The 20,943-nt window shown below is 35.6% G+C and overlaps 1 protein-coding gene across 1 annotated transcript in view; it reads right to left on the bottom strand.

Annotated features, from left to right (window-relative positions):
• The window catches only part of LOC130429649 (NACHT, LRR and PYD domains-containing protein 12-like), a 35,453-nt gene that overhangs the window by 11,627 nt on the left and 2,883 nt on the right, over positions 1–20,943 (bottom strand). Inside the window, exons 3-13 of the mRNA XM_056758325.1 lie at positions 19,457–19,561; positions 19,227–19,331; positions 18,999–19,103; positions 18,769–18,873; positions 18,204–18,311; positions 16,882–16,966; positions 16,616–16,811; positions 13,991–15,797; positions 13,209–13,379; positions 5,120–5,296; positions 3,890–4,063 (exon numbers count right to left, since the gene is read on the bottom strand). Of these exons, the coding sequence (XP_056614303.1) occupies positions 3,890–4,063; positions 5,120–5,296; positions 13,209–13,379; positions 13,991–15,797; positions 16,616–16,811; positions 16,882–16,966; positions 18,204–18,311; positions 18,769–18,873; positions 18,999–19,103; positions 19,227–19,331; positions 19,457–19,561 (3,138 nt within the window). The remainder of the gene's footprint in view (positions 1–3,889; positions 4,064–5,119; positions 5,297–13,208; positions 13,380–13,990; positions 15,798–16,615; positions 16,812–16,881; positions 16,967–18,203; positions 18,312–18,768; positions 18,874–18,998; positions 19,104–19,226; positions 19,332–19,456; positions 19,562–20,943) is intronic.

The following is a 20,943-nucleotide window of genomic DNA, read 5'->3' as shown; positions in this document are numbered from 1 at the left end:
CCCGAGACTTGTCATTTATCACTTATCACTCAGCAGGCGATCTTGAGCCAGCAGCATTCAATGGTTATAAGTATTTAAAGCATAATTTCTCTTGAAAAATAGTAGTCGCTGTCTTGAGACTTCCAGGGTACGTTTGGGACTATAAGTCGGTGATGCTTGTCAAATTTGGTTCAAATATGGTTCAAAAGATATCACGATAGATAACAAATTTCAAAATGGCGGACAGACTGATCATCCAATCGTGACAGAATCTTAATCGAACGATCTGGTATGACACAAGGAATCAGTAGACATCGAGATTTTCGTTATTCTGACAAACATTTCAAAAGTTACGAGCAAAAATATAAATTATTTGAATCTCACAACCCATGGGTGGTGCTGTTCCCCATTTTGGAAAGGACCCCTAGTCGGAGGTGTTGATGAAGCATATCATGTTTTGTACCAATAGATAGATAAATGTTTGGGATACACCCCTAGAAACATTTTGGGGTAAACTTTGAAAAGTTTGCGGCATCGTAACTTTTGAGTAACATCAAAAATATCAATTCTGGAGTTTAGGTAAGTCTTAATCCAAAGATCGTCTCAGCCGATTTTCGTGACAATCAGTCACAATTTGTAGGACTAGTAGCGAAAAAACTAAATATTGTACTTTTCGAGGCGCTACTGTATTGGGCGGAGTGTTAGTGTAAAGCACAGAATGCAATGAGCGTGAGGAGTGTATTGCACGTGCAGAGTGCAATTTTTGTACATCAATGGGTTCAAAAGTTACAGCCGTTTGAAAAGTTCATTTTTGAACTGCTGGTGGCACTATGGAGTAAGTGTTAGAGACCCCATACTTGGTCACATGACTAATGAGTACCACCTCTACGAGTGTGCCAATTATCAGCATTTTTCTATGTAGTGCGTAGGGCTACCATAGACTACCATAGACTACCATTGGTTAATAATAATTAATATTATACTAACAGAAGCAATAGAGGCCATAGCCCCTTCAGTAATTGACCGCTAATGAACATGAATGTAAATACATACTCTAGTTTGTGTAGTCTGCACTGTGAGTTTCTCAAGAGATCAGAGATCTTCATCATTCCTGAATCTTCTAGTTTATTTTTACTCAGACTGTAGAAAGAACACAAAGTTAAATTTGCATCCAAACATTTATCAAGATGAAGTCAATTTAACATCTGATGCTGTGAGTCTGAACAGGTTGAAATATAAACTCATAATAAAGATCAAGTCCTCACATGAGTGTGTTGATGTGACAGTGTTTGTCCTTCAGTAGATCACAGATCTGATTCACTCTTGACTCGTCTAGTTTATGATCACTCAGATTCACTTCTCTCTGGAGTAAAGGATTTATACCAAGAACTCTCTTCAGATACTCAAAGGCTTCAACTGCGGAAGAGCTGCTTAATAATCTAGAGACAGAAAAATTATGTATTATACCACTTTACTGTCACAACATTATATCACAGTCATAAAGATTAAAGCCTTAAAATCATACATTGTTGTTAAAACTCACCTGACAGTGTTGAGTTTACACTTGTGATCTTGTATTAACTCATAGAAGAGTTTGACTCCTGTTTCTCCAGGATCATTTCCTCTGAGATCCAGCTCTATCAGATGTGATTCAGGGTTTGATCTCACAGCTGAATATAAACATTTATAACCTTCTTCTCCAATACGGCACACAGACACACTAAAGAACAAAACAAACACATTTTAAGCTTAAACTTGTTTTTAAATGATAATTTGTTCTTCAGTTGGAAATCACTTCATGTGCTTGGAATTAAAATTCAATTTAAAACAGCTTGACTTCATTCCTAAAGCTAACGGTCTTATATGACCATTGTTGTGTAGATGATGTCATAGATGAACTCACTTGAGTATCTGGAGTTGACACTGAGGATTCTCGAGTTGGTCACAGATGTGTTTGAGTCCTGAATCCATCAGTGGACTGTTGCTCAGATTCATCTCCTTCACGAGGGTTTTACAGGAGAGAACAGCAGCTAGAGCTGAACACTGATTCTCTGTCAGCTCACAATCATTCAATCTAAACACAATAACACAACATCATCTCAATAAACATCACCTGTCTGACAGTCTGTACTGTATGAAGTTCTCGTGTATATGATACTCACATGATTTTAGTCACTTTGCTGTGAGAGTCCATCAATAGAGCCGAGAGTTTCTCTCCATCCAGATCTCCCAGTTTATTGTGACTCAGATTGAGTTCTTTCAGCAGTAATGGATTCACATCTAGAGCTTTACAGAGATGATCACAAGCTTCTTCTGCAGCACGAGTCTTCAGAAATCTACACACAAAAGATCATGTGTTCATGTTCAGCACTTCACATGTGTAACTGAATGAAATGTCTTCTGTATTAACAGATTCAAGAGGTCTGTTGTGTGTAACACACAGTGTGAGTCTGCTGGATTAAGACTCATTCAGAATGAAGATGACTCATTTAACACTAAATCAACTGAGCCTGAAAACATGATCCAGAACTGTAATGAATTTGATATAAAGTCCAATATAAACACTGCTTGATGAATGTCAGATTGTTATTTTATTGTGTGTGATTAAAATCTGTTTTGATAACTTTTAATAGTTTAAACACAACTGAACCTAGTTTAGAGAAATATGTCTACATTAATGTGGAATGGTAAAATAGTTTTTTATTAATGTACACAGAGCCCTGAAAGAGACATGATGGTGGAATAAGTTTTGGCAAATATGGGAGAAAATATCCTTTTTTTAGAGATTAAGCGTAATCCTGCAAAACTTTTGTGTTCCCCAAGAAACATTGCATTCCCTCGCAAAATACTGTGTTCTTTCGCAAAAAATTCTGTGAGTTCAGAATTTTTTTTATGTTTATTTAATTTTTATACTTGCTCTACATAATAACACTGGAGAAGTCCGTATAGTCGCAGATTTCCTTACCAATAATACGTGAGCTAAACGTTGTTACATCACAAAAAACATAAAATTCCTCAGACAACGATCTATCAACCTAGTCTTCCTCATGAGTCTCATAAAATAATCTGATCTCTATATGAGCTGTCCACATGGACACTTCCGGGATTCTACGATATATGAACTGATCCATTCATACATAAAGCGGGAGAGGACGTGTTTGTCCAAACTCGCTGAATGTTTTGTGAGAGAACGAAAATATATTTGTGAGAGAACACAAAAGCTTTGGAAATATTTTTTTCTATCTCTCTTATTTTTTACATCACCGTGTCCGTAAATGTTTATTAAAACATTTTAAATGCATTTCCTTTAATGCATTTAAAATGTTTTAATATTTTCTATGATCTATATTCTGTTATGTGATATATCAGACTTCATATTTATATAAGATTTGAAAGCTTTTATCACCTGACAGTGTTGAGTTACACTTGTGATCTTGTATTAACTGATAGATGAGTTTGACTCCTGTTTCTCCAGGATCATTTCCACTGAGATCCAGCTCTTTCAGATGTGATTCAGGGTTTGATCTCACAGCTGAATATAAACATTTATAACCTTCTTCTCCAATACTGCACTCGGACACACTAGAGAACAAAATCATGATTATAAATACAATATCACATTTTAAAATAAACATGTATAAATTATTTGAACATTATTTTGTTACACTGAATGAAACGAACATGAATGTAAATACATACTCTACTTTGTGTAGTCTGCACTGTGGATTTCTCAACAGATCAGAGATCTTCATCATTCCTGAATCTTCTAGTTTATTTTGACTCAGACTGTAGAAAGAACACAAAGTTAAAGTTTAATGTAAACATTTATCAAGATTATATCAATGTCACATCTGATGCTGTGATTCTGAACAGTTGAAATATAAACTCATAATAAAGATCAAGTCCTCACATGAGTGTGTTGATGTGACAGTGTTTGTCCTTCAGTAGATCACAGATCTGATTCACTCTTGACTCGTCTAGTTTATGATCACTCAGATTCACTTCTCTCTGGAGTAAAGGATTTATACCAAGAGTTTCTGTCAGATACTGAAAGGCTTTCACTGCAGAAGAGCTGCTCAAGAACCTGGAGGAAACCAGAAATATATAATATACCAGTTTACTGTAAGAACATTATATTACAGTTATGAAGATTAAAGCCTTAAAATCATTCTTGGTTGTTAATCCTCACCTGACAGTGTTGAGTTTACACTTGTGATCTTGTATTAACTGATAGATGAGTTTGACTCCTGTTTCTCCAGGATCATTTCCACTGAGATCCAGCTCTATCAGATGTGATTCAGGGTTTGATCTCACAGCTGAATATAAAAATTTATAACCTTCTTCTCCAATACTGCACTCAGACACACTAGAGACAGAATCATGATTATAAATAAAATATTAAATCTAAACCAAACAGAATGTCACTCAAAGACACATGTATGATTTTATTTCACCTAAGTTAATGAATTGAACATGAATGTAAAGACATACTCTAGTTTGTGTAGTCTGCACTGTGAGTTTCTCAACAGATCAGAGATCTTCATCATTCCTGAATCTTCTAGTTTATTGTGACTCAGATCCAGATGTGTCAGATGTGAAGGGTTTGAAATGAAAGTTGACATCAGATCAGCACATCCTCCTTCTGTAATACTGCTGTTACTGAGACTGAAGAAAGAACACAAAGTTAAAGTTTCATCTAAACATTTATCAAGATTATATCAATGTCACATCTGATGCTGTGATTCTGAACAGTTGAAATATAAACTCATAATAAAGATCAAGTCCTCACATGAGTGTGTTGATGTGACAGTGTTTGTCCTTCAGTAGATCACAGATCTGATTCACTCTTGACTCGTCTAGTTTATGATCACTCAGATTCACTTCTCTCTGGAGTAAAGGATTTATACCAAGAGTTTCTGTCAGATACTCAAAGGCTTTCACTGCAGAAGAGCTGCTCAAGAACCTGCAGAAAACAAGAAAATATATTCAATTAAACCTAACAAAAATATAGAAATTGTTGTTTACTTAAAACATTAGAGCTAAAGAAAAATCATTTTACTCAACAGAATCACTATAATAATGTCCATACACATCATTATTCAGGTTGTGATTTATTTAGTCTTATTTCAGCACATCTCACCTGACAGTGTTGAGTTTACACTTGTGATCTTGTATTAACTGATAGATGAGTTTGACTCCTGTTTCTCCAGGATCATTTCCTCTGAGATCCAGCTCTATCAGATGTGATTCAGGGTTTGATCTCACAGCTGAACATAAACATTTATAACCTTCTTCTCCAATACTGCACTCCGACAGACTAGTGAAGAAAAAATATCAGAGATGATTAATTAGTCATTTTAAAAGTGACCTGAATCTTTATAATTAACTAATGTATGTGGAGGAATATTGTGAACATGTCAGACATCAGTTCACCTGAGAATCTGAAGTTTGCAGTTGTTCTTCAGTCCTTCAGAGAGACGCTGAATTCCTGAATCCTGTAGATCATTATTGCTCAGATCAAGTTTCTTCAGACTGAGAGCTGAAGCCAGAGCTGAACAACGTTCTGCTGTTAAATCACAAGCATTGAGCCTGAAAAAGACAACAAATAAATAATTTAGCTGTAAGCAGCAATTACATGGTCAAGCCCAGCAATGGCCCATATGTAAATATTCTGGACAAATGATCAGAGAAAGGCACTTAGAAAAAAAAACGATCCTTAAAACTTTTGACCACTAGGAGGCACGGTGACCAAATTTTTATGAAGAAGAATAGTTGTACCAGCTATGATATACACCAAGTTTCGTGTCAATACACAAAAGAGCCACATGACCCTTTGACACGCTCGCCTTTGAATTTATTTTATGCTGAACACAGAATTTCTCCAGATGCTACATACCAAATTTCATGCAAAACTGTTTGTATTCATGAGAAGTGCCAGTAACATAAAGTTTCAGATACATCGTGAAGAAGGTATAAGCAAGAAAGTTTACACATTGCATTGTGTTGCACATTTCTTTCACACAGCAGACTTTCAAGAAAAAGTGATTATTTGGGCCCTGTGCCCCATTAGAGCTTTAGGTCTAGCAACGCCCTGTGTGCCATAGACTTCCATGGCAAAAAAAGAAGAAATATAGCTGCAAGCAGCAATTACGGGGACAAGCCCTACAGGACTACGAAAGGAAATACGTGTGTTCATGTCTGATCAGGAGTTTTTGAATAAGAGATTTAAAATCATTGGTAAAAGTACTAAACACACAATAAAATTACTCTCAAATTGATTTGAGTTGACCAAGATGTTCTACTGATGTTGTGGTCTGAGTTTCATGGAAAACTCCAAAGAATCATGAAGATATCTGGTACATTTGGTACAAGAACATTTGGTATGGTTGCATTTAGCTTTAAACTTTTTTGTTATTGTACTCATGTGATAAGTAGCTGTTTGATATACGGGATAATGTACATCTAGACAGCTGAAACCCTGCTTTGTTTTGGGCTCATGTCAGGTTTGCTCTGCAACATCAAGTGCCGGGCTGTACATTACACCTTACTTACATTATAAAACGTGAGAACACACCAACTGTTATCTGCTTGCAGGCGTTTGGGTATTAATTACTTCACACTCCAAAAAAAACAGATTCATGCTATTTACCAATCACACCACCAAAGTCAGTAAACAGAAATCTGCATTCATACAGAAGCATCACTTCTGATTGTTGTGTAGATGATGTCATAGATGGAACTCACTTGAGTATCTGGAGTTGACACTGAGGATTCTTGAGTTGGTCACAGATGTGTTTGAGTCCTGAATCCATCAGTGGACTGTTGCTCAGATTCATCTCCTTCACGAGGGTTTTACAGGAGAGAACAGCAGCTAGAGCTGAACACTGATTCTCTGTCAGCTCACAATCATTCAATCTAAACACAATAACACAACATCATCTCAATAAACATCACCTGTCTGACAGTCTGTACTGTATGAAGTTCTCGTGTATATGATACTCACATGATTTTAGTCACTTTGCTGTGAGAGTCCATCAATAGAGCCGAGAGTTTCTCTCCATCCAGATCTCCCAGTTTATTGTGACTCAGATTGAGTTCTTTCAGCAGTAATGGATTCACATCTAGAGCTTTACAGAGATGATCACAAGCTTCTTCTGCAGAACAACTCTTCAGAAATCTACACACAAAAGATCATGTGTTCATGTTCAGCACTTCACATGTGTAACTGAATGAAATGTCTTCAGTATGAACAGATTCAAGAGGTCTGTTGTGTGTAACACACAGTGTGTGTCTGCTGGATTAAGCTCATTCAGAATGAAAATGACTCATTTAACATCAAATCAACTGAGTCTAAAAACATGATGTTTGGCAGATAAACTTTTCTTGTTCTACTTTCATTCACTTTATTTAACACTTTTGAATCAATCATTTGATCTTTGTGCTGTAGTGTGATATATCAGACTGTATATGTATATAAGATTTGAAATCTTTTATCACCTGACAGTCTTAAGCTTACACTTCCGATCTTGATTTAACTGATAGATGAGTTTTACTCCTGTTTCTCCAGGATCATTTCCTCTGAGATCCAGTTCTTTCAGGTGTGATTTATGGTTTGATCTCACAGCTGAATATAAACATTTATAACCTTCTTCTCCAATACTGCACTCTGACAGACTGTAGAAAGAACACTATGTTTGTTAGACTTGATATCGATCCTTCATTTTTTGGATCAAAAAGTTTCAACAAAGTTGTCGTAAGACAAGAACAACACACGTTCTTGTCTTCTGACAACTTTTTTGATCCACTTCAAATGTTGAATACTGTACATTGCTCTACTGCCTCTTCGCATTTTGTCACTTTTGCAGGTCTTACAAAATGTATTTCTAATGTTTTCAAGCTGTGAAAATCCCTTTTTCTCCTAAAACAAACTGTGAACAACATGCATAGACAGCTATATTTAATACCACGTGCTGTGTCACGTTTAGCAGCATGTCACTGTAGCTGAAATGGTTTAACTGGAGAAAATAACTCACAATTTATTGCTTTAATAAACATAACAGTTTTTATCTCAGATCGATAACATTAAAAAAATATATTGGTTTTGGTAAATATATTTTTGCCAAACAACATTATTTATGTTGAATCCCCAATTGTATTTCACTGAAATTAATGGAATAAGCATGAACGTAAACACATACTTGAGTTTCTGTAGTTTGGATTTTGCATTTTCCAATAATTCAGAGATCTTCATCATTACTGAATCTTCAAGTTTATTTCCACTCAGATCAAGATGTTTCAGATGTGATGGTTTTGATTTGATGGCTGATATCAGATCAGCACATCCTCCTGCTGTAATACTGCTGTTACTGAGACTGCAGAAAAAGAACACAAAGATACAAAAACTTTACCAACTAATAGTGAGCTTTTCACTATATATTGATATTATTAAACTAGCACTGATGCATGATGCAAAATGACTGCAGTGTTGTATATTAGACTTATATAGTCATTTTTACTTTTACTCAACTACATTTTACAAGTACCTTTATTGTAAGAAAAATACTACACTACATTTTAAAGCATATAGCATATATTTTACTCCTCAACATTTCATATATATGTTTTGTTTTTCATTTTTTACCTTTAATACACTAATTAAGAACATTCCAGATGGAACATTCTTACAACATTTCTGGTAGTTTTCCATTATTCAAAGTAAAATGTTTAAAACTTTAAAAGTAAAAATAATTCGCAAAATAAATTACTAGATGTTAATGTACTTCAGTACAAGTATTTATGAAATATAAAAATCATGATTTATGCTTTGTAATGTAGTGAAATATTAAGTAAAACATTTTTATAAAATAAAGATATTTAAAAATGTAATTGAAAGTAAAAATACTTAAGTACTATACAACACTGAATGACTGACGTTTAAGTCGGCATGAAAAGTATTAATTATAAAATATTTATCTGTTCACATCATTATTATTTTTTAATTTGTTTGCAAATGTACATTTTAAACTTTTAATTTTTTTTATAAAAAATTAATAGTCTCCGCCTATCGAAACCCCTCTGGCACGAGGGCGGGGCTTCAATGAATGACTGATTGCAAACTGGCCTACAAATCTGACTTTCTTCCGTTGGAAACGCCCAACATTCAACAATCCAATCAGTACTAGATGAACAAATCAAGTCCCTCCTGAATATTTCTCTCATCGTCTAATAATGACAATCGCTACTTCCGTTTCATGTCGACTTAAAAGAAGACGAGAGAGTAGGGTTCTGGTAAATGACACAGGTGTGTCATAAGTTCTGATGATGAACTCGCCAGCGCAAAGGACACAGCAAAACAAAACCAATGTATTTAAAACTATTTAAGACATTATCGTCCACCATTATCATAAACATTGAGAATATACTGATAAACACAGTAAAAAGATGCTTGCGGTTTGCTTATTTATACTATATTAGAGCAAATGTTTACCACCGTCAGCTAATGACCGAGAGAAAGAGACAACCTCATTGAAACCTCATGAAATTTGTCACATACCCAGAAATAAGAAATATATACATGCTTTAAAAAAAGAGTCTAAGAGTTACTGAATTCTTACTGAACACATCACCAGAAAATAAACATCTACTTCATAATCCTTTAAATCTTCTACATGATCAGAACCAGATGTTGAAAATATCACATCACATGACACAATCTCATATAAATCATCAAATATAAAAACAGTATAAAAATCCTCACATGAGTGTGTTGATGCGACAGTGTTTATCCTTCAGTAGATCACAGATCTGATTCACTCTTGACTCGTCTAGTTTACTCAGAGTCACTTCTCTGTTGAGTAACGGATTAATATGAAGAACTTTCTTCAGATACTCAAAGGCTTTCACTGCAGCATCACTTTTCAAGAACCTGCAGAAAACAAACAAATTCAAATTTACCAAACTTGATGTAATAAAAACAGAGAAGTTGCTACTTGATTGTACTTTATTCTCTTTGTTGTTGCTGTCATAGTTTCACAACTCTTACCATATAAGACAGCTTTGGCACTGGTGTTGAGACTTTTGTTGGACAGAGACTTGGAAGAGTTAAGAGAGATTCTAAAACAATATGTATAAAAGCCACGATGGGACTTTTGCCGCTATCCATTTTTAGCTTTGATATGTCTGTGCCCAATTTTTACTTAAAAATATATGCTTTAATGTATCCTTCTCACATTTGTAATACTTTGATCACTTAAATAAAAATACTTTATTTAGTTTATGTCTATCCTTGAATCAGTTCTAATCAAAACTAATCAAGATTGATGTAGGATATAGACAGTAATAAGTAATTAAATAATTTTTGGAGAGACTACTTTTTACAGTAATCTAATAACAATGTTGAATATGTAATAAGTAACTAGTAATTCATTACTTTTTCAGGGGAACTTACCCAACACACAATTTATTAAAAGAAAGTGGCGAGACTAAAGGGCACAGCACAACAGTCCAGGACATCAGGAGAACTGACCCCCCCGACTGAGACTAGTTTCTCCCAAGATTTTTATCTCCATTAATTCAACATTGAAGTTTTGGTTCCTCGCTCACCAGTAGACTGCTTTCTTATATTATTTATGGTTTGGTGAAATCTATTAACATTGCTTCATTAGAACATTGTTTTATTTATGGCACTGCACTGTTTTCTGCCTCTTTCTGTGTTTTTCATTTATTTTTCTCTTGTAAAGCAGCTTTGAAACAGGACACATTGTAAAAAGCCCAATATTATTAAAAATGAATTAACTGAATGATCTAACAATACATTGGGCCTTATTTTAACGATCTAAGCTCATGGTCTAAAGTGCACAGTGCGAGTCCTCTTATGGCGTTTCCGAATCAGCTTTTGCTAGTTTACTGATGCAAAAAAATGGTCTAAAGGGTTTTTCCCTTTTATCTTAATGAGTATTGGGTGTGTTTGGGGAAAACGTGCAGTAAACCACTCAGAGTCTCATTCCCTTTAAGAGACCGCTGCTCTCGCCCGATGACTGATTCACTATTTAGATGACGGAATTTACAAGAGCAAAGACTGGACGAGTCTCTAGTGAGGAACGGCAGACATTTTTAAAGTGTACTTGAAGATCAAACTAAGACTTGTCCTGTAGATGTTCTGCTCGTGCGTGAAGTTAACCATTAATCCCGCGCCATCTATAAACTACACCTCATATTTCAAACCAGAACACACTGGTGCCACAATGCGCCGGGTGTATGATAGTGTGCATTGTGTAAATAGATCACCAATATAATGTCCATAATCAATTATTCAGCATCTGTTTTTTTTAGTATTTAAGCACATCTCACCTGACAGTGTTGAGTTTACACTTGTGATCTTGTATTAACTGATAGATGAGTTTGACTCCTGTTTCTCCAGGATCATTTCCTCTGAGATCCAGCTCTATCAGATGTGATTCAGGGTTTGATCTCACAGCTGAATATAAAAATTTATAACCTTCTTCTCCAATACTGCACTCAGACACACTAGAGAACAGAACACTTTATATTAGTTCCTAATTTATCTCGCCAAAATTCTAATTATTAATAAAATATTAAATCTGATTAAATATTAAATCTGAACCACATGTATGAATGATTTAAACATATAATGCATACAATATAATGAACATGAATATAAAGACATACGTGAGTTTGTGTAGTCTGCACTGTGGATTTTTCAACAGATCAGAGATCTTCATCATTCCTGAATCTTCCAGTTTATTGAGACTCAGATCCAGATGTGTCAGATGTGAAGGGTTAGAAGTGAAAGCTGACACCAGATCAGCAACAACCCTTACTGTAATACTGCTGTTACTGAGACTGTAGAAAGAGAACAAAAAGAATCGTTCTTTAGTTTGTATCAGACACAACACACATCTACATCATCACAGTCCTGTTAACCAGATCCAATCAGAAGCAGATGTTACAAGTCCTCACATGAGTGTGTTGATGTGACAGTGTTTGTCCTTCAGTAGATCACAGATCTGATTCACTCTTGACTCGTCTAGTTTATGATCACTCAGATTCACTTCTCTCTGGAGTAAAGGATTTATACCAAGAGTTTCTGTCAGATACTCAAAGGCTTTCACTGCAGAAGAACTGCTCAAGAACCTGCAGAAAACAAGAATTATATAATATACCAGTTTACTGTAAGTACCTTATATTACAGTTATAAAGATTAAAGCCTTAAAATCATTCTTGGTTGTCAATACACACCTGACAGTGTTGAGTTTACACTTGTGATCTTGTATTAACTGATAGATGAGTTTGACTCCTGTTTCTCCAGGATCATTTCCTCTGAGATCCAGCTCTTTCAGATTTGATTCAGGTTTGATCTCACAGCTGAATATAAACATTTATAACCTTCTTCTCCAATACTGCACTCAGACACACTAGAGAACAGAAAAGATCATTTTTTATAAATAACTATATGTGGAGGAATATTGTGAACATGTCAGACATCAGTTCACCTGAGTATCTGAAGTTCACAGTTATTCTTCAGTCCTTCAGAGAGACGCTTAATTCCTGAATCCTGTAGATCATTATTGCTGAGATCAAGATCCTTCAGACTACCTAAGTCTAAACTGAGAGCTGAAGCCAGAGCTGAACAACTTTCCTCTGTTAGAGCGCACTTACTGAGCCTGAAAAATAAAAACAACATCATACAGGAGTTTGTGTATAACCCTTTGATCTTTACTGGAGTAAACTATCAGACTTGAGTTTGTCATTAATAGTGCAGAAAGTTTTAAACTATGGGTCGGGACCAGGGAGAAACCTTCCGGTTTCTCTCGTGAAACCAACACGGAAGTGACTAAAACTTTTTTTCATCGATTATCCGGGAGTGACACGTGATGACGCAATGCCAAGATGGCGACAACCGTATATATAAAAATAATTTTGATTGGCCAATTAATTTTCATATTGCCCATCAATGAATATGACGAGAAGCACAGCAAAATAGTTTTGAAGCTGTATCTTTGTCATTAACATACACACACATAAACACATTTAACTATCAAATCTGACGTTTACTCAGTATTTGTGAATCTGTTTTTCAGAAAGGTGAGTTTAACACGCAAATTACTCATATATTTATTCATATATTCAAGAATGTTTCATGAATGAGATCCAATAAGTGTAAAACAAGAAAAGCGATACAAATTTGTACATTGCAGTGGCCAACCTACCTCAAGATCTCCAAATCAGACTTTTTCTTCTTAATTCCATCACAGAGAAGCTTGACTCCTGAATCCTGTAGACTGTTATGGCTCATGTTGATCTCCTTCAGATTGCTGCCTGATCCCAAAGCATTAGCCAGAGCTGAACAACTCTTGTCTGTTAAATTACAATCATTTAACCTACAAGGAAAAAAACCTATTAAATATATACCATTTATTTTATAACTACAAATATGAAATTATGTGGGCCTCTAGCTGCTGCTCGTTACTCTTGCAATAGTGAGAGAAGTTGAGGTGTGTTGTTTGTTTGTTCACGGCATTCCAGGGATGGATGTTATATATTATGGTGGCTCTAATGCTGGATTTGCAGATCGTTTGTAACTGATAGATGAAGAGGTGCAATGATTTTGGATTTTTGCCCCTTGTGGCATGTTTATATTTAAAACCTTGTTTAAGTTTGTGTTTTCCCCATTTGAGGTTTTTCATTTAAATAAAATATTTTTTTGTCTAACATGGCTGTCTACACTTGGCTTCTGTCTTGAGGTTCATGACAATTCCACCTACACCCCCACAATCCCCCCCCCCCATTTTCGGAAATAATCCTATAGCTATTTCTATATTTTATGAATGTGATCAAACTAAAGATTCTATTCTATTTTATATTTGAAGTGTACAATACTATTCTGTAAGTACTAAAGATAAACATGAGATGTACAGAAACTGTGTGAGATACGGCCACTTTAAACAATTAAGGCTAATAATAAACATTTGTTAATTGTTCCATTACTTACAGAGCTTTTCTGGCCGTTTTAACAACTGGTGACAGCCTAATGAGACATTCGTCTGATTTCTTGAATTTCTGAAGCTCAAACTCCTCCAGTTCTTCATCTGATGTCAGCATCACAAAAGCGAGAGCAGACCACTGAGCAGGTGAGAGGTCAGAAGATGACAGACTTCCTCCTTCTCCAAGATGCTTCTGAACCTCTTGAACCAGAGTTTGATCATTCAGTTCATTCAGACAGTAAAACAGATTGATGGATCTCTCTGGACATGAATTCGCTTCTAATTTCTCCTTGATGTACTGGACAATTTCTGTGTTTTTCTGCTTATTGCTCTCTTCCTGTGACAACAGACCTCTTAGAAGCGGCCGGTTGGACTCAAGTGACAGACCGAGGAGGAAGCGAAGGAAAAGATCCAGATGTCCATTGTCACTCTTAAGTGCCTTATCCACTGCAGTCTTCAGTAAACCAGTCATGGTGTTACTTTTGTGTTCTTGTTCTTTAACAAATACACCTTTCTTGTTCTTGTCTAGAAACAGATGTGCATACAGAGCTGCGATAAACTCCTGAATGCTCATGTGAACAAAGCAGTACACAGTACCAAGAATGATCCCTGTCTCCTGTTTAAAGATCTGAGTGCACATCCCTGAATACACAGAGGCTTTAGAGACGTCAATTTCACAATCCTTAAGATCGGACTCATAGAAGATCAGGTTGTTTTTTTCTAGTTGTTCAAAAGCCAGTTTCCCCAGTGAATAGATTGAGTCCATGTCCCAGGAGATATCAGGAGAGTATTCTCCATCATACTTTCTTCTGCTCTGTTGAATCTGAAAGCGAAAGAAGTGTGTGTACATTTGTGTCAGAGTTCTAGGAGTATCATCAGTGTTAAAATCATCCTGAAGAGTTTTGGTCGTGTCATCAGACTTCTCCACTTTGTTCTCTTCCAGAATGTTCTGGAGCACAGTGGCTGAAATCCAGCAGAACACTGGGATGTGACACATGATGAAGAGACTCTTTGATTTTTTAATGTGATCAATGATTGTGTCGGCCATATTCTGATCTGTGAATCTTTTTCTGAAGTATTCTTCCTTCTGTTCATCATTGAATCCTCTGACCTCTGTCACTCGGTCGATACACTCAGGAGGAATCTTACCGGCTGCTGCTGGTCTGGTGGTTATCCAGATGTGAGCGTGAGGAAGCAGATTTCCTTTGATGAGGTTTGTCAGGAGAACATCCAGAGGAGCAGGTGATGTGATATCACTCCTCATCTCATTACCATCAAACTTCAGAGGAAGACGACATTCATCCAAACCATCAAGGATGAAGAGAAGTCTAAACTTGTCATTTCTTGTAAGGTTTACTCTTTTCATCTCTGGGAAAAACTGTACAATGAGATCTATCAAACTCAGTCTCTCTTTCTCCTTCAAGTTCATCTCTCGGAATGGAAGAGGAAATATGAAGCTGATATCCTGGTTTTCTTTTCCTTCAGCCCAGTCCAGAACAAACTTTTGCACCGAGACAGATTTTCCAATGCCAGCAACTCCTTTTGTTAGTACAGTTCTTATGGTCTTGCCTTGTTCAGGAGGCTGGAATAAATGTGTACATTTAACCTGTACATCTGTTGATTCTAGATGTCTGGAAGCTGCCTCAATATGACTTAACTCGTGTTGTTCATCTCCACCCTGAGTGATGTAGAGATCCGTGAAGATTTTACTTAGAAGTGTAAAGTCACCATGCTTTGCAATTCCTTCAAAAATACGTTCATATTTTGATTTCAGGTTTGATTTAAGTGGTCGTTGATGAATGAAGACCAGCTCATCTAAATCACAGAAACAAATATACAAGGATTGTCAAGAGGGTACTTTTTTTGTAAATTTAAATAGATTAAAAACAAGTAAATATAGAGAAATATTTTTCAATTGTGATTAATTACCCTGTTTGTACGTGATTAATCATGATTAATTAGATGTATAATTATGAGATGTGCAGTTACTCATTTATACAAGATATTGTTTGTAGATAACGTTTGGTGTCAATGAGTTGCATTTTATTTTTCTTAATGTTAATGTTTGTTGTGTTTTGGTTACTCTTTTAATATCATTGACATGATTCGGCCGCATCAAGTCATGTCTTTCTTGACCTTGTGGCAGAGTCATGGCAAACCCAGAGAGACATTTTGAACCCTTTGGCATTCCATATGCTCTCTCCGGACTCGGATATGGCCCTCCCCACTCGTTCTCATTCAATAGAATTGAATGATAAAATAAATGAATGAATTCATATGAAAAATGAATATTGTAATAAATGGGATAAATGAAATAGAATAATAAAATGAAATAAAACAAGAAATAAGTGTGTGTTTCTATCCAGATCTATCAGTGAGTTGAGTTTCACTTTCTCTTTTGCAGCTTTATAGTCTTATGTTAGTGCATTGTATTGTATAGATACTTTGCAAACATACATATAACTGCTCAAAACACAATGTAAGAGATCTACAGTATAACATAAAAAGAAGTGTAGACTCATTTGCATTAAATTATTAAACTGCATAAACTGATGGTATATACTAATCCCACTTTTATCTCCCACATTTGATAAGTGACATCATGAAAGATGGTGACGTTATGAGCCTCTTACCTTGCAGAATATCAGCAAGTTTCTTTTTGTTCATACTTCTGAGAAAGTAGAGTGTGATATCAAGAGCTGCTTCTTTGATGTTCTGTGTGTCCTCCAGAAAGTCCTTCACATGATATTCTGTGTTTTCTGTCTTCAGTATCTTCTTAAACCATTCTAGCTCATTCTTCAGAAATGTGCTTATTTTATTCTCAAGATCCTAAAAATAACAGCTATGTTTAAGCTGTGTTGTTGTTATATTTTCCCAAAAATGTAATTTATTTTCCTACCCTAAAGGTCCAGATAAGACTGTCCATTAAATGTTTGTGAGACCTTTCCTTCTGGAAGCCGGCATCCGATGTCTCGAACTGAATTCTGTAGCCAAGCAAAATAATTTCTTAAAATATAATTTTTCCAAAGAGAAAAAGAACAACCCAGTTTAGAATGGGTTTTGTGGTCTCACAGATGGTCATAAATCTGCTCTTTCAGTTCAGAGTTTGATTCTGAATTGCTTTAGTTGCAGCGATCAGCCAATTGTGTGAAGCATGAAGAGACAGCAAATTTATATCTCTACAAAAACTGAAAGGATCATCAGGACAACATGGTATTTTTTTAAATATATATGTCAACATTTCTGATGTGACAAAGTTTGTTATTTATAACTAAATGGATGTAGGTTAGAATGTTTGTGCACTGGAAGCGTATTGTCAGAATAACCCAACCAAGCAAGTCAGATACAAAGTAATTCAATAAACAATAATCAAATGAAATTGGCTAAATGGACATAAATACACCAGGTAAACTGTGAACACTTCACAAAGTATGCATAAATGAACATTGTTGTTTATAAACAGGAAATGAATAATGAATTAACGATGCAACATTAGGACTCCCTCTTGCGGTCAGATAAATATTTCTGTCCCATTCCTTTACACTTTACTTAATTTGTGGAAAATTAACAACATTTTCCAGATTCTGCAAAGTGTATGTAAATATTCACAATAAAAATAACTTGGAAGCTCACGATTAATCGCATCCAGAATAAAAGTTTGTTTATACATAATATGTGTCTGTGTAATGTGAACGGATTGCATACTTGAATATATTTAACAAAAATGTAAAATATGACAATTAAAAGACATTAATATATCATTTCAATTATTGGTAAATATAAATAAATTTAAATTAATATTTCCTAAATATTAATACATGTATGTGTTTTTAAATACAAAATTAATAAGCGCAGTACACAGACATTTATCATGTAAGCACTAATTTGGATGCGATTAATCGCGATTAATCGTTTGACAGCCCTACATAGAAGTAGAAAGCAAACCCTGAGAGCCTAGATAAGAGAGGTAACATTAAATGCTTTTTCTTTAAAGCTGTGTACAATATACCTGCAGTGGAACAACGGTTTTATGTTGATTTTTTTATTATTTTGTGTTTAAAGCCAGGGCTGCAGTGATGCTTTGTTTTTCTAATTGGCAATTGTCTGTGTTTGGGATTTTATGATTCGTCTTAATATTACAAGATTCAACTTTTCACGAGGGTAGATTCTCTGGGGTCATGTAAACAGTGCTGTCGTATTTGAAAGTATGTGTGTACTCACCTGTTCATAAGATAAGTAGCCAGTTCTTCATCGCTCTTTATTCCCTTCTGTTGTTTTAGCGTCTTCCACCGAGTAATGTCTTTACCAATATTTACAAAGGTATTCTGCCTACGAAAACAAACACAAGTATGAAAAACATATTCAACTAATACTGTGTCCTACTCAACTGTAACACCACAAAAAAATGCACAGCTTTTTAGGACAAAAGCTCCAAATAGCATGTAAAGGTAACCTTACATGTGTTTATTAATGTGGACATCATAACACTATATAACATCTCGATATGGTGTTAATAATCTGTGCTCATACTTGTTTTTGCAGTGGGTACACTGTTTAGGATTCAAACATCTGTTTAAAGAAGAAAAAATGATGTGATGTGACTGCGCCCACAATAGAGGAGACCAATGCCTGAGATCACTGGTGATACATTTACGTTTTCTTGTCTTGGTAGGTTTTTATCCAAGGACCTGCTGTGTGATGTTTGTTCGCAGATTGGCTTTTAATACACAACCTGCATTTGAAATGGCTACTCTCTGCAGATTCTTGCGTGTTACACTTGAGATACCTTTTGACAGGAGATAGTGTTTTCTCCCTGAAGTTTATATCAAATTTTTTGGAGTTGTCACTCTTCATAGACACAGAACTGGTTACGTGTGAAGGTGACCTGCCACTAATGACACAAAGAACAGAAAAACTAAACAAACCAAAAAAAACTTTGAATCATCTGAAGAGATTTGCTCAACTGGGCTTCCAACAATCCACACGTGAGCATCAATACAAAAACTCTTGAGATACCTTTTGACAGCTGAAGGTGTTTTCTCCCTGAAGTTTATATCAAATTTTTTGGAGTTGTCACTCTTCATAGACACAGAACTGGATACATCTGAATGTGACCTGCCACTAATGACACAAATAACAGAAAAACTAAACAAACCAAAAAAGAATTTGAATCATCTGAAGAGATTTGCTCAACTGGGTTTAACAATCCACACGTGACCATCAATACAAAAACTCTTGAGATACCTTTTTACAGCTGATGGTGTTTTCTCCCTGAAGTTTATATCAAATTTTTTGGAGTTGTCACTCTTCATAGACACAGAACTGGTTACATGTGAAGGTGACCTGCCACTAATGACACAAAGAACAGAAAAACTAAACAAACCAAAAAAGAATTTGAATCATCTGAAGAGATTTGCTCAACTGGGCTTCCAACAATCCACACGTGACCATCAATACAAAAACACTTGAGATACCTTTTGACAGCAGATGGTGTTTTCTCCCTGAAGTTTATATCAAACTTTTTGGAGTTGTCACTCTTCATAGACACAGAACTGGATACAGGTGACGGTGACCTGTCACTTATGAACAGAAAAAAACATTCAACTACTTTTACTACTACAAAATAAACCTGAGACTCGTTTAAGGAAACTGAATCTCCTATTGGCTCCTATTGTCCCAATCCATTCTTTAAAACAAACTCAGTGTATTATATTGCTGTCTGGGTATGGAAATGTCAACAAAGTTACAAAACTCAAAGTTCACTGCAAAGGGAGACATTCTCTTTAATAGAAATGGCTTTAATGGACTAGAGCAACTGGCTGAAACGAACTACAGCTCTCTTTGAGAATTTGAATAATCTCCACCTCAGGGAACACGCAAAAAAGGGGGAAAGGACTTGTTGGGCTGCTTAAGGGACTCTTTGTTTGTATGTCATAATACTGCCCTACTGTTGATACTGTTTATGTAACCTCTCACGCGAAATGTTCCCTCGCCATAGTAGATATGGGCATCACAACCTCATCATAGTATGAAAAAATCACGATCTCTTTCATACACTAGCAGGCCTCCATTACGTTTGAAAATAGGCTTCTGATCGATTCGTGAGTTGAACTGATGAGACTGAAGCCATTGTTACTGTTAACTTCTGTCATTTTGTTTACCTTTAGAACACAGTTATGGTACGGGGAGTGACTCTTTTTGTGACAACGCACAATAGGCGGTTAACCAATCATATCACACTGGGCTGGCTAACCAGTCAGGTGCTGCGTTCCAATTCGCCTATTTATACTATAAACTTAAAGTATGTACTACTTTTGTAATGGAAATGAGTATAGCAAAACAATACACCCACAGTTGGACATACTACCTGGAAGCGGAAGATGAATTAAACATCACCAGGCATATAAATTTCACATATACTGCAATATGGACAAAAATCAATAAATACCTGGACAGAATTAAATTCAATGAGTAATTACTTATCAGGAAACACATTTCTAATAAAATTTGAAAAAGTTGTCGGAGGTTTCATGTGCTTGTGTGTAACAAGCCAGAACATAGTGAACACAGGCAAACACAGGGCTTCAATACAAAGGACAACATAGTCGGGGAGAACAGAACCAGTTGTGGGGAAGTTGACAACCAGGGAAACTAATAAGGGAACACATGCAAAATAGTAAAACAGAACAACAAACCACAACTAGCTAAAACTGTGACAGGATGCTTGCTGGTTGTGACGTTGATTTCGAGCGACCGAACTGTGGTCGTTGGCATCGTGTTAACTTCTTACTTCTGCCAATTGTATTTAGGCGTCAAAAATAGCAAATATTGTGTAAATTTGTCAAGATTTCCTTGATAGTCAAATGTGTAAGTATCATAAACCTTAATCACAGAGCTTATTTTTTGCGATCTTCAAAAGGCTTTCAGTCGAGGGTTGGTTTACAAAAATGAGTCAGCTGTG

Source organism: Triplophysa dalaica, chromosome 10 (assembly GCF_015846415.1).
Source record: "Triplophysa dalaica isolate WHDGS20190420 chromosome 10, ASM1584641v1, whole genome shotgun sequence".
NCBI lineage: Eukaryota > Metazoa > Chordata > Actinopteri > Cypriniformes > Nemacheilidae > Triplophysa > Triplophysa dalaica.
Note: the sequence above shows the minus strand (reverse complement) of the source record. Positions and strands in the feature narration are given on the sequence as shown.